General features: G+C 45.4%; 1 protein-coding gene across 4 annotated transcripts in view; it reads left to right on the forward strand.

The window, feature by feature from the left end:
* LOC143766243 (uncharacterized) overlaps positions 1 to 13,781 on the forward strand; it is an 80,479-nt gene extending 66,698 nt beyond the window's left edge. For all 4 annotated transcript variants that reach the window (XM_077253765.1, XM_077253766.1, XM_077253764.1 and 1 more), the window contains one exon: positions 13,103 to 13,781. In XM_077253765.1, coding sequence (XP_077109880.1) covers positions 13,103 to 13,558 — 456 coding nt within the window. In that variant the 3' untranslated portion in view covers positions 13,559 to 13,781. The remainder of the gene's footprint in view (positions 1 to 13,102) is intronic.
* The last annotated feature ends 1,447 nt before the right edge of the window (positions 13,782 to 15,228 follow it).

Raw genomic sequence — 15,228 nt, forward strand, 5'->3', positions numbered from 1 at the left:
CAGAGAAATGATTTTTTTAGCCCCCAGTTTTGTATTTTCACAAGGGTAACAGGATAAATTGGACTCCAAAAGTTGTTGTCTAATTTGTCCTGAGTACGCTGATACCCCATATGTGGGGGGGAACCACTGTTTGGGCGCATGGCAGAGCTCGGAAAGGAATGAGTGCTGTTATGATCCGGTGACCCTGGAGCCGCATGTGACTATCTCTGGAGTAGGTGGTACCCGTACTGACCGCAATCCTAATACTGACACCGCAACTAGAAGTAGCCGTGGGATGTACCTAACATGGCCTAGACACCTCGACACAGCCGGAGGACTAAATACCCCTAAAAATGGAAATGGGAAATCCTATCTTGCCTCAGAGCAGAGCCCCAAAGGATAGGCAGCCCCCCACAAATATTGACTGTGAGTTTAAGAGGAAATACGTACACAGGCAGAAAAGACAGAGTTTAGCAAAAGAGGCACTTCTAGCTAAAATAGAAAAGGATAGGACAGAGTACTAAGCGGTCAGTATTTGAACTCTAGAAAAATCCACAGCAGAATATACTATCTACTACATCTAACTAAAGACATAGGATGTATATCTGCATCTCCAAAGAATCCAGCATGACAGAAAAATCCAAACAAAGTCTAAGCTGGACAAAAACACAATAGATTGCACTGCACATAAAAGCACACTGCATGCGTGCTACAGAGAACAAAAACCAGACACTTATCTTAGCTGAAATGACAGCAGGGCAAGTGGAGCCAGACAGAGATGCAATCCCTCCAAGATACAATGGACAACTGGCAGGGATTGATGGATCCTACACACCTAAATACCTAATAGAGCTGCAATAAGCAGAAACACCTGCCCTAGCTTACAATCCAGAGACCACTGCACTACCACTAACAACCACCGGAGGGAGCCCAAGAGCAGAATTCACAACAGTACCCCCCCTTGAAGAGGGGTCACCGAACCCTCACCAGAGCCCCCAGGCCGATCAGGACGAACCAGATGAAAGGCACGGACCAAATCAGCAGCATGGACATCAGAGGCAAAAACCCAAGAATTATCCTCCTGGCCGTAACCCTTCCATTTGACAAGGTACTGAAGCTTCCGTCTCGAAAAACGAGAATCCAAAATCTTCTCAACCACATACTCCAACTCCCCATCAACCAACACAGGAGCCGGAGGATCAACAGAGGGAAGAACGGGCGTCACATATTTCTGCAATAAAGATCTATGGAAAACATTATGGATGGCAAAAGATGCCGGAAGGGCCAAACGAAAAGAAACCGGATTGATAATCTCAGAAATCCTATAAGGACCAATAAACCGAGGCTTAAACTTAGGGGAAGAAACCTTCATAGGAACATGACGGGAAGACAACCAGACCAAGTCCCCAACCCGAAGCCGGGAACAAACACACCGACGACGATTAGCAAAACGTTGCGCCTCCTCCTGAGACAACACCAAATTGTCCACCACATGAGCCCAAATTTGCTGCAACCTGTCAACCACAGAATCCACACCAGGACAATCAGAAGGCTCAACCTGCCCTGAAGAAAAACGAGGATGAAAACCAAAATTACAAAAGAAGGGCGAAACCAAGGTAGCCGAACTAGCCCGATTATTAAGGGCAAACTCGGCCAATGGCAAGAAAACCACCCAATCATCCTGATCAGCAGACACGAAGCATCTCAAATAAGTTTCCAAAGTCTGATTAGTTCGCTCGGTTTGGCCATCTGTCTGAGGATGAAATGCGGAAGAAAAAGACAAATCAATGCCCAGCCCAGCACAAAAGGCTCGCCAAAACCTAGAAACAAACTGGGAACCTCTGTCGGACACAATATTCTCCAGAATACCATGCAAACGAACCACATGCTGAAAAAACAATGGAACCAAATCAGAAGAGGAAGGCAACTTAGGCAAAGGCACCAAATGAACCATCTTAGAAAACCGGTCACAAACCACCCAGATAACCACCATCCTCTGGGAAACCGGAAGGTCTGAAATAAAATCCATAGAAATATGCGTCCAAGGCCTCTCCGGGACCAGCAAAGGCAAAAGCAACCCACTAGCGCGGGAACAATGAGGCTTAGCCCGCGCACAAGTCCCACAGGACTGCACAAAAGAACGCACATCCTGCGACAAAGAAGGCCACCAAAAAGACCTACCAACCAAATCTCTGGTACCAAAAATACCAGGATGACCAGCCAACACAGAACAATGAACCTCCGAAATCACTCTACTAGTCCATTTATCAGGAACGAACAGTTTCCCCACTGGACAGCGGTCAGGTTTGTCAGCCTGAAATTCCTGAAGAACCCGTCGCAAATCAGGGGAGATGGCAGAAAGGACCACCCCTTCCTTTAAAATGCCGACCGGTTCAAGGACCTCCGGAGAATCAGGCAAAAAGCTCCTAGAGAGGGCATCAGCCTTAATATTCTTAGAACCCGGAAGAAGATACGAGACCACGAAATCAAAACGGGAGAAAAGCAAAGACCATCGAGCCTGTCTAGGATTCAGCCGCTTGGCAGACTCGAGGTAAATCAGATTTTTATGATCGGTCAAGACCACAATACGGTGCTTGGCTCCCTCAAGCCAATGTCGCTATTCCTCGAACGCCCACTTCATAGCCAACAATTCCCGATTGCCGACATCATAATTACGTTCAGCAGGCGAAAACTTTCGGGAAAAGAAGGCACATGGCCTCATCAAGGAACCATCAGAATTCCTCTGAGACAAAGCGGCCCCTGCCCCAATCTCAGAAGCGTCAACCTCAACCTGAAATGGAAGAGAAACATCTGGCTGACGCAACACCAGAGCAGAAGTAAATCGGCGTTTAAGCTCCTGAAAGGCAGAGACAGCCGCAGAGGACCAATTCGTCACATCAGCACCCTTTTTCGTCAAATCGGTAGGGGTTTAACCACACTGGAGAAGTTAGCAATGAAACGGCGATAAAAATTAGCAAAGCCCAAAAATTTCTGAAGACTCTTCACGGACGTGGGCTGAATCCAATCATGAATGGCCTGAACCTTAACCGGATCCATCTCTATAGATGAGGGAGAAAAAATAAAGCCCAAAAAAGAAACCTTCTGCACTCCAAAGAGACAATTAGACCCCTTCACAAATAAGGCATTATCACGAAGGATCTGAAATACCATCCTGACCTGTTTCACATGAGACTCCCAATCATCGGAAATAATCAAAATGTCATCCAAATATACAATCCATGAATTTATCAAGATAATTCCGGAAGATATCATGCATGAAGGACTGAAAAACAGATGGAGCTTTAGAGAGCCCGAAAGGCATCACAAGCTATTCAAAATGGCCCTCGGGCATATTAACCCCTTCCCGACCTTTGACGCCACGTAGGCGTCATGAAAACCCGTGCCAATCTGACCCATGACGCCTATGTGGCGTCATGGAATGATCGCGTCGCTGCAGAGCGGGTGAAAGGGTTAACTCCGATTTCACCCGTTCTGCAGGGACAGGGGGAGTGGTACTTCAGCCCAGGGGGGGTGGCTTCACCCCCCCGTGGCTATGATCGCTCTGATTGGCTGTTGAAAGTGAAACTGCCAATCAGAGCGATTTGTAATATTTCACCTAAAAAACTGGTGAAATATTACAATCCAGCCATGGCCGATGCTGCAATATCATCGGCCATGGCTGGAAATACTGAAGTGACCCCCCCCAAGCCACCGATCTGTCCCGTAGTCCCCTCCGTCCTGTGCTCCGCTCCCCCGTCCTCCTGTCCGCTCCCCCCATGCTCCTATGTCACCCCCCCGTGCTCCCACGCCCCCCCCGTGCCCCGATCTCCCCCCCCCCCTTATACTTACCGAGGCTCCCGGTGCCCGTCCGCCTCCTCCATGGGCGCCGCCATCTTCCAAAATGGCGGGCGCATGCTCAGTGCGCCCGCCGAATCGGCCGGCCGGCAGATTCATTACAAAGTACATTTTGATCGCTGTGGTAGGTTCTATCACAGCGATCAAAATAAAAAAAATAATAAATAAACCCCCCCTTTATCACCCCCATAGGTAGGGACAATAATAAAATAAAGAAAATATTTTTTTTTCTTTTTCCACTAGGGTTAGGGTTAGAACTAGGGTTAGAACTAGGGTTACGGGTAGGGGTAGGGTTAGGGTTATGGCATGTGCACACAGTGCGGATTTGGCTGCGGATCCGCAGCGGATTGGCCGCGGATCTGCAGCGGATTGGCCGCGGATCCGCAGCGGATTGGCCGCTGCGAATTCGTAGCAGTTTTCCATCAGGTTTACAGTACCATGTACACCTATGGAAAACCAAATCCGCTGTGCCCATGGTGCGGAAAATTCCGTGCAGAAACGCTGCGTTGTATTTTCCGCAGCATGTCAATTCTTTGTGCGGATTCCACAGCGTTTTACACCTGTTCCTCAATAGGAATCCGCAGGTGAAATCCGCACAAAAAAACATTGGAAATCTGCTGTAAATCCGCAGGTAAAACGCAGTGCCTTTTACCTGCAGATTTTTCAAAAATCGTGCGGAAAAATCTCACACGAATCCGCAACGTGGGCACATAGCCTTAGGGTTAGGGTTGGAATTAGAGTTAGGGTTGGAATTAGGGCTAGGGTTGGAAATAGGGTTAAGATTAGGCTTGTGGTTAGGGTTACGGATAGGGTTAGGGGTGCGTTGGGGTTACAGTTGTGGTTAGGGTTGGGATTAGGGTTAGGGTTGGGATTAGGGTTAGGATTAGGGTTGGAATTAGGGTTACGGGTGTGTTGCGGTTAGGGGTGTGTTGGGGTTAGGGTTGTGATTAGGGTTATGGCTACAGTTGGGATTAGGATTAGGGGTGTGTTGGGGTTAGTGTTGAAGTTAGAATTGAGGGGTTTCCACGGTTTAGGCACATCAGGGGTCTCCAAACGCAACATGGCGCCACCATTGATTCCAGCCAATCTTGCGTTCAAAAAGTCAAATGGTGCTCCCTCCCTTCCAAGCCCCGACGTGCGCCCAAACAGTGGTTTACCCCCACATTTGGGGTACCAGCGTACTCAGGACAAACTGGGCAACAACTGTTGGGGTCCAATTTCTCCTGTTACTCTTGCAAAAATAAAAAATGACTTGCTAAAACACAATTTTTGAGGAAAGAACAATTATTTTTTATTTTCACGGCTCTGCGTTATAAACTTCTGTGAAGCACTTGGGGGTTGAAAGTGCTCACCACACATCTAGATAAGTTTCTTCGGGGGTCTAGTTTCCAAAATGGGGTCACTTGTGGGGTGTTTCTACTGTTTAGGCACATCAGGGGCTCTGCAAATGCAACGTGATGCCCGCAGACCATTCCATCAAAGTCTGCATTTCAAATGTCACTAATTCCCTTCCGAGCCCTGACGTGTGCCCAAACAGTGGTTTACCACCACATATGGGGTACCAACACACTCACAACAAACTGGGCAACAAATATTGGGTCCCAATTTCTCCTGTTATCCTTGTGAAAATAAAAAATTGCTTGCTAAAACATCTTTTTTGAGGAAAGAAAAATGATTTTTTATTTTCACGGCTCTGCGTTGTAAACTTCTGTGAAGCACTTGGGGGTTGAACGTGCTCACCACACATCTAGATAAGTTCCTTGGGGGGTCTAGTTTCCAAAATGGGGTCACTTGTGGGGGGTTTCTACTGTTTAGGCATATCAGGGGCTCTGCAAACGTAACATGATGCCCGCAGACCATTCCATCAAAGTCTGCATTCCAAAACTTCACTACTTCCCTTCCAAGCCCCGGCATGTGCCCAAACAGTGGTTTACCCCCATATATGGGGTATCAGCGTGCTCAGGAGAAACTGGACAACAACTTTTGGGTCCAATTTCTCCTGTTACTCTTGCAAAAATAAAAAATTCTGGGCTAAAAAAATATTTTTGAGGAAAGGAAACACATTTATTATTATCACGGCTCTGCGTTATAAACTGCTGTGAAGCACTTGGGGGTTAAAAGTGCTTACCACACATCTAGATAAGTTCCCTTGGGGGTCTAGTTTCCGAAATGGAGTCACTTGTGGGGAGTTCCTACTGTTTAGGCACATCAGGGGCTCTGCAAAAGCAACCTGATGCCCGCAGAGCATTCCATCAAAGTCTGCATTTCAAAACGTCACTACTTCCCTTCCGAACCCCGACGTGTGCCAAAACAGTGGTTTACCCCCACATATGGGGTATCAGTGTACTCAGGAGAAACTGGACAACAACTTTTGGGGTCCAATTTCTCCTGTTACCCTTGGGAAAATAAAAAATTGTGGGCTAAAAAATCATTTTTGAGAAAAGAAAAATTATTTTTTATTTTCACGGCTCTGCATTATAAACTTCTGTGAAGCACCTGGGGGTTATAAGTGCTCACTATGCATCTAGATAAGTTCCTTGGGGGGTCTAGTTTCCAAAATGGGGTCACTTGTAGGGGATCTCCAATGTTTAGGCACACAGGGGCTCTCCAAACGCGACATGGTGTCCGCTAACGATTGGAGCTAATTTTCCATTCAAAAAGTCAAATGGCACGCCTCCCCTTCCGAGCCTTGCCGTGCACCCAAACAGTGGTTTACCCCCACATATGAGGTATCGGCGTACTCAGGAGAAATTGCCCAACAAACTTTAGGATCCATTTTATCCTGTTGCCCATGTGAAAATGAAAAAATTGAGGCTAAAATAATTTTTTGGGGAAAAAAAAAGTACTTTTTCATTTTTACGGATCAATTTGTGAAGCACCTGGGGGTTTAAAGTGCTCACTATGCTTCTAGATAAGTTCCTTGGGGGGTTTAGTTTCCAAAATGGGGTCACTTGTGGGGGAGCTCCAATGTTTAGGCACACGGGGGCTCTCCAAACGCGACATGGTGTCCGCTAAAGATTGGAGCCAATTTTTCATTCAAAAAGTCAAATGGTGCTCCTTCCCTTCCGAGCCCTGCCGTGCGCCCAAACAGTGGTTTACCCCCACATATGAGGTATCAGCGTACTCAGGACAAATTGGACAACAACGTCCGTGGTCCAGTTTCTCCTTTTACCCTTGGGAAAATAATAAAATTGTTGCTAAAAGATCATTTTTGTGACTAAAAAGTTAAATGTTCATTTTTTCCTTCCATGTTGCTTCTGCTGCTGTGAAACACCTTAAGGGTTAATAAACTTCTTGAATGTGGTTTTGAGCACCTTGAGGGGTGCAGTTTTTAGAATGGTGTCACTTTTGGGTATTTTCAGCCATATCGAACCCTCAAACTGACTTCAAATGTGAGGTGGTCCCTAAAAAAAAATGGTTTTGTAAATTTTGTTGTAAAAATGAGAAATCACTGGTCAAATTTTAACCCTTATAACTTCCTAGCAAAAAAAAAAATTTGTTTCCAAAATTGTGCTGATGTAAAGTAGACATGTGGGAAACGTTATTTATTAACTATTTTGTGTGACATAACTCTCTGGTTTAACAGAATAAAAATTCAAAATTTGAAAATTGCGAAATATTCAAAATTTTTGCCAAATTTCCGTTTTTTTCACAAATAAACTCAGAAATTATCGACCTAAATTTACCACTAACATGAAGCCCAATATGTCACGAAAAAACAATCTCAGAATCGCTAGGATCCGTTGAAGCGTTCCTGAGTTATTACCTCATAAAGGGACACTGGTCAGAATTGCAAAAAACGGCAAGGTCATTAAGGCCAAAATAGGCTGGGTCATGAAGGGGTTAAACGCAGTTTTCCATTCGTCACCCTGCTTAATACGAACAAGATTATATGCCCCTCGAAGGTCAATCTTAGTAAACCAACTAGCCCCCTTAATCCTAGCAAACAAATCGGAAAGCAAAGGCAAAGGATATTGAAATCTGACCGTAATCTTATTCAAGAGGCGATAATCAATACAGGGTCTCAAGAAGCCATCCTTCTTGGCAACAAAAAAAAATCCCGCTCCCAATGGTGAAGAAGATGGCCGAATATGCCCTTTCTCCAAAGACTCCTTAATATAACTCCGCATGGCGGTATGTTCAGGCACAGACAGGTTGAAAAGTCGGCCCTTAGGAAACTTGCAACCTGGAATCAAGTCAATAGCACTATCACAGTCCCTATGCGGTGGAAGGGAACTGGACTTGGGCTCATCGAACACATCCTGAAAATCAGACAAGAACTCTGGAATTTCAGAAGAGGGGGAAGAGGAGATTGACATCAAAGGAACGTCACCATGAACTCCCTGACAACCTCAACTAGTCACAGACATAGATTTCCAATCCAACACCGGATTATGTACCTGCAACCATGGAAAACCCAGCACAATAGCATCATGCAAATTATGCAACACCAGAAAGCGACAATCCTCCCGATGGGCTGGCGCCATGCACATGGTCACCTGTATCCAAAACTGGGGTTTATTTTTAGCCAAAGGTGTAGCATCAATGCCCCTTAAAGGAATAGGGTTCTCCAAAGACTGCAAGGGGAAACCACAACGTCTAGCAAATTCAAAGTCCATTAAGTTCAAAGCGGCGCCAGAATCTACAAACGCCATGACAGAAAATGACGACAATGAGCAGATCAATGTCCCAGATAACAGAAATTTAGGTTGTACGGTACCAATGGCAACTGAACTAGCGATCCTCTTAGTACGCTTAGGGCAGACCGAAATGACAAGAGAAGCATCACCACAGTAAAAACACAACCCATTCTGACGTCTGAATCCCCGTTGTTCCGCTCCAGACAGAATCCTATCGCACTGCATAGGCTCAGGTGTCTGCTCTGAGGACAACGCCACAGCGTGCACAGCTCTGCGCTCACGCAGGCGCCGATCAATCTGAATGGCCAGAAACATAGAATCACTCAGACCAAGAGGTGTGGGAAACCCCACCATAACATCTTTAACAGATTCAGAAAGACCCTTTCTGAAAATTGCCGCCAAAGCATCCTCATTCCACTTAGTCAGCACAGACCATTTTCTAAATTTCTGACAATACAATTCTGCCGCTTCTTGACCCTGAAACAGGGTCGACAAGGTCTTCTCAGCATGATCCACAGAATTTGGTTCATCATACAATAACCCTAGAGCCTGAAAAAAGGCTTCTACATTAAGCAAGGCAGGATTCCCAGATTCCAGGGAAAATGCCCAATCCTGAGGATCGCCACGCAGCAGGGAGATGACAATTTTAACCTGCTGAATGGGATCACCAGAAGAACGAGGTTTTAGAGCAAAAAACAGTTTACAGTTATTTTTAAAACTCAAAAATTTAGACCTGTCCCCAAAAAATAAATCAGGAGTAGGAATCCTAGGTTCTAAAACCGGAGTCTGAACAATATAATCGGAAATACCCTGTACCCTAGCAGCCAGTTGGTCTACACGAGAAGCTAATCCCTGAACATCCATGCTAGCACACAGCTCTTCAGTCACCCAGAGGAAAAGAGGGAAGGAAAGACAAAACAGAATACAGAAAAAAAAATGGCTCAGCACTTTTCTTCCCTTCTTCTGAGATGCATTTAACTAATTGCAGGCCAGTTGTACTGTTATGATCCGGTGACCCTGGAGCCGCATGTGACTCTCTCTGGAGTAGGTGGTACCTGTACTGACTGCAATCCTAATACTGACACCGCAACTAGAAGTAGCCGTGGGATGTACCTAACATGGCCTAGACACCTCGACACAGCCGGAGGACTAAATACCCCTAAAGATGGAAATGGGAAATCCTATCTTGCCTCAGAGCAGAGCCCCAAAGGACAGGCAGCCCCCCACAAATATTGACTGTGAGTTTAAGAGGAAATACGTACACAGGCAGAAAAGACAGAGTTTAGCAAAAGAGGCACTTCTAGCTAAAATAGAAAAGGATAGGACAGAGTACTAAGCGGTCAGTATTTGAACTCTAGAAAAATCCACAGCAGAATATACTATCTACTACATCTAACTAAAGACATAGGATGTATATCTGCATCTCCAAAGAATCCAGCATGACAGAAAAATCCAAACAAAGTCTAAGCTGGACAAAAACACAATAGATTGCACTGCACATAAAAGCACACTGCATGCGTGCTACAGAGAACAAAAACCAGACACTTATCTTAGCTGAAATGACAGCAGGGCAAGTGGAGCCAGACAGAGATGCAATCCCTCCAAGATGCAATGGACAACTGGCAGGGATTGATGGATCCTACACACCTAAATACCTAATAGAGCGGCAATAAGCAGAAACACCTGCCCTAGCTTACAATCCAGAGACCACTGCACTACCACTAACAACCACCGGAGGGAGCCCAAGAGCAGAATTCACAACAGAGCGCCATTTGGAATGCAGACTTGGATTGGTCTGCAGGCGTCACGTTGCATTTGCAGAGCCCCTGATGTACCCAAACAGTGCAACCCCCCCACAAGTGACCCCATATTGGAAACTAGACCTCCCAAGGAACTTATCTAGATGTGTTTTGAGAGCTTTGGACCCCCAAATGTTTCACTACAGTTTATAACGCAGAGCCGTGAAAATAAAAATTCTTTTTTTTTTTCAGAAAAATGATTTTTTAGCCCCAGTTTTGTATTTTCACAAGGGTAACAGGATAAATTGGACCCCAAAAGTTTTTGTCCAATTTGTCCTGAGTACGCTGATACCCCATATTTGGGGGGGAACCACTGTTTGGGCGCATGGCAGAGCTCGGAAGGGAAGGAGCGCCATTTGGAATGCAGACTTAGATGGATTGGTCTGCAGGCGTCATGTTGCATTTGCAGAGCCCCTGATGTACCCAAACAGTATAAACCCCCATAAGTGACCCCATATTGGAAACTAGACCTCCCAAGGAACTTATCTAGATGTGTTGTGAGAACTTTGAACCCCCATGTGTTTCACTACAGTTTACAACGCAGTGCCGTGAAAATAAAAAATCCTTTTTTCCCACAAAAATGACTTTTAGCCCCCCAAATTTTTATTTTCCCAGAGATAACAAGAGAACTTGGACCCCAAAAGTTGTTGTCCAATTTGTCCCGAGTACGCTGATGCCCCATATGTTGGGGTAAACCCCTGTTTGGGCGCACGGGAGAGCTCGGAAGGGAAGGAGCACTGTTTTACTTTTTCAACGCAGAATTGTCTGGAATTGAGATCGGACGCCATGTCACGTTTGGAGAGCCCCTGATGTGCCTGAACAGTGGAAACTCCCCAATACTACCTGAAACTAATCCAAACACACCCCTAACCCTAATCCCAACTGTAATTCTAAGCACACCCCTAACCCTGACACACCCCTAATTCTAATCCCAACCCTAATCCCAACCGTAAATGTAATCCAAACCCTAACTTTAGCCCCAACCCTAACTTTAGCTCCAACCCTAGCCCTAACCCTAACCCTAGCCCTAGCCCTAATGGGAAAATGGAAATAAATACATTTTTTAAATTTTATTATTTTTCCCTAACTAAGGGGGTGATGAAGGGGGGTTTGATTTACTTTTTATAGCGTTTTTTATATCGGATTTTTATGATTGGCAGCCGTCACACACTAAAAGACGCTTTTTATAGCAAAAAAGTTTTTGCGTCTCCACATTTTGAGACCTATAATTTTTCCGTATTTTGGTCCACAGAGTCATGTGAGGTCTTGTTTTTTGCGGGACGAGTTGACGTTTTTATTGGTAACATTTTCGGACATGTGACAGTTTTTGATCACTTTTTATTCCGATTTTTGTGAGGCAGAATGAACAAAAACCAGCTATTCATGAATTTCTTTTGGGGGAGGCGTTTATACCGTTCCACGTTTGGTAAAATTGATAAAGCAGTTTTATTTGTCGGGTCAGTACGATTACAGCGATATCTCATTTATATCATTTTTTTATGTTTTGGCGCTTTAATACGATAAAAGCTATTTTATAGAAAAAATAATAATTTTGGCATCGCTTTATTCTGAGGACTATAACTTTTTTATTTTTTTGGTTATGATGCTATATGGCGGCTCGTTTTTTCCGGTACAAGATGACGTTTTCAGCGGTACCATGGTTATTTATATCCGTCTTTTTGATCGCGTGTTATTTCAGTTTTTGTTCGGCGGTATGATAATAAAGCGTTGTTTTTTGGCTCTTTTTTTTTTTTTTTTTTTTTTTCTTACGGTGTTCACTGAAGGGGTTAACTAGTGGGACAGTTTTATAGGTTGGGTCGTTACGGACGCGGCGATACTAAATATGTGTACTTTTATTGTTTTTTTGTTTTTTTTATTAGATAAAGACATGTATTTATGGGAATAATATATATATTTTTTTTCTTTATTTAGGAATTTTTTCTTTTTATTTTTTTTACACACGTGGAATTTTTTTTTTTTTTTTTTACTTTGTCCCAGAGGGGACATCACAGATCGCCGATCTGATAGTTTGCATAGCACTCTATCAGATCGGCGATCTCACTCACATCACCGCAGGCTTACCAGCGCCTGCATGGCACCCGGAAGTACTCCCTGCAGGACCCGGATGCAGCCCCGCGGCCATTTTGGATCCGGGGCCTGCAGGGAGGAGACGCTCGGTACAAGGTGAGTACATTCCCTTGTACCGATCGTCTCAGGGAAGCCCTCAGGGAGCTCCCTCCCTGCGCAATGCTTCCCTGTACAGCCGGTACACCGCGATCATGTTTGATCGCGGTGTGCTGGGGGTTATTGTGCCGGGGGCGGTCCGTGACCGCTCCTGGCACACAGTGCCGGATGTCAGCTGAGATAGGCAGCTGACACCCGGCCGCGATCTGCCGCGCTCCCCCCGTGAGCGCGGCCGATCGCTATGACGTACTATCCCGTCACTGGGAATTAAGTCCCAGGTCACCTTGACGGGATAGTACGTCATATGGGATTAAGGGGTTAATCCACCCGATAATAACAGTTGCCACTTCCTGTTCAGATAAGTATGTCCAAACAGTCCTTCCCTTCCTTTAAATGCTGTCTAATTTCAAAAGTCTAACATAAATTTAAATTTTGTGTCTTCCACACATTTGTACAGTATAGCCGGCAAAAGTAGTTCAGCCCAGCTCTGTAAGCTCTGTAACCCCTGTGGTTTGCTACCTAGATAACTGTTCCTCATAGCTTCCCACGGACGGGCATAGAGGTGTTGTGGAGGTGGGGGCTCTCTAGGGCTGATGTGTTTGTATGTTATTGACTTTTAAAAAAATTTTTTTCCTGTACTCGCAGGTGCCTCCTGAACAGCTCCCGGAAGGCAACAATGACGAGACCCCTCAGTCCTCCCTAAGCCCGTGTGTGGAGGAGCAGACACGTCCACAGCGCCCATCTCGGAAAAGAAAGGCGACTGCGGGCACACCTGTGGATCTCCTGGCACTGGCCAGCAACATTATGACCCAGCATGCCACAACCCAGCTCACCGGATTCCCATCCTTCGTTGTGGAACGCTTAAATAAATTGGACAGTACCCAGCGAACGCACGCGGAGAGAGTCATGTTCGAAGTTTTGAACGCGGCAGCCGCAGGCAAACTGACTGAGACATCAATGTTTACCTGCAGCGACCGTCAGCCCAGTGGCCAGTTTTATTGGGGACACCAGCAAGACCCCCATGCACAGCACTCCTGTCCTCAGACCGGCCCCACATCATTTGCAGTTCCGGACACCACCTCCACCCCCTTCTTTTGGTGACTTTTCGCAAGGACCTTCTACGGCCACACACCAGTACAGCGAGATGGACACCTACTATCAACATCTGTAGTGTTCTTGGACTGAAAAAGATAGACTTCTGTTTCCTAAGCACTTCATGTGTTCACACTGCCGTTTTTTTTTGGCCTTCATTTACCGGTCGTTGAGTGGGCCACAATTTTCACTTGTTACTGGTGTAATATGTTAATAAACTTTATAAGCTTCATATGGTCTCTTTTCTTTACATTTATTGCTTATGTATATATATATATATATATATATATATATATATATATATATATATATATATATATATATATATATATATATATATATATATATATATAAATCAGGAAAGCGCTAGGGCAGAGGATGCTGCGGACTCCCAGGATTCACGTTTGCTACAGAACTAGAGTATGTGCATAGATAGATATATTCTCGTTTGCTACAGAACTAGAGTATGTGCATAGATAGATATATTTATGTAGACATTGAGACAGAAAAAGGAAATGCATGGGTGATCAGCAAAATGGTACACGAGAGCACATCAACCCAAAAAAATGTATTCCATAATACATGGTACAAGGAAATGGCAACAGTTGCGCTACTGCTGGAGATGCTGCCATGGGACAGCCCCTGGCCCATTGAAAAAGTCACAGTACTTCTCCCTGCAAATCGTCGCATCATCAGAGTTCCTTCCGGATCCAAGACTTTCCAAGCCTGAAACCCTGTGCTCGTCTAGAATGCCATTCGCCCTGGGTTACATCTCCGTTTGCAGGGTCAACAGAGTCAACATATTGTGGAGGGCTGTATGCACTGGCATCACCGCGGCGTAGAAAGTTGTGCAGAATGCAACAGGCAAGCACCACAGAGTCAATAGACGAGAGTTTCATGTTGAGTGCAGTGTGGAAAACCCGAAATCGGTTTGCCATAATACCAAAAGCATTCTCCACAACGCGTCTAGCTCTGGAAAGTCTGTAATTAAAAATGCGTCGCTCCTGTGTCAGAGTTTTCTGGGAGAAGGGCTTCAGAAGGTTGGGATGCAGTGGGGGAGCGCCTCATCTCCGACAAACACAAAGTTCATCTTTTCAGTAGTGTCGCTGTTGGGCGGCAAGGCCATTTTGTGTTCTTTCAAGCGGTCCCCAAAATCGGTGTGCTCCAAAACTCCGCCATCAGATACTCTCCCGTTGATCCCTACAGCCACACTTTTAAATTCATAGTTTGCATTAATGAGGGCCATGAGAATAACTCTGAAATAACCCTTGTAATTGTAGAAAAATGAGCCGGAGTGTGGTGGTTGGGTGATGCGGACATGTTTCCCATCCAAGGCCCCACCGCAATTTAGGAACTGCCATTGCTGCTGAAATCCATGGGAAATCTGTTTCCAATCATCCTGGGTCTCCGGGAAAGGCATGTAAGTGCGGTGTAAAGCTGAGACGATTGCATTACATGTCTCTGGGATGATGATTGTTGTGAATTCTGCTCTTGGGCTCCCTCCGGTGGTTGTTAGTGGTAGTGCAGTTGTCTTGGGGTTGTAATCCAGGGCAGGTGTTTCTGCTGATTGCAGCTCTACTAGGTATTTAGGTGTGCAGGATCCATTACTCCTGGCCATTTGTCCATTGTTCTTGGAGGGATTGCATCTCTCTCTGGTTCCTCATGCCCTGCTGCCAATT

This window comes from Ranitomeya variabilis, chromosome 4 (assembly GCF_051348905.1).
Source record: "Ranitomeya variabilis isolate aRanVar5 chromosome 4, aRanVar5.hap1, whole genome shotgun sequence".
NCBI lineage: Eukaryota > Metazoa > Chordata > Amphibia > Anura > Dendrobatidae > Ranitomeya > Ranitomeya variabilis.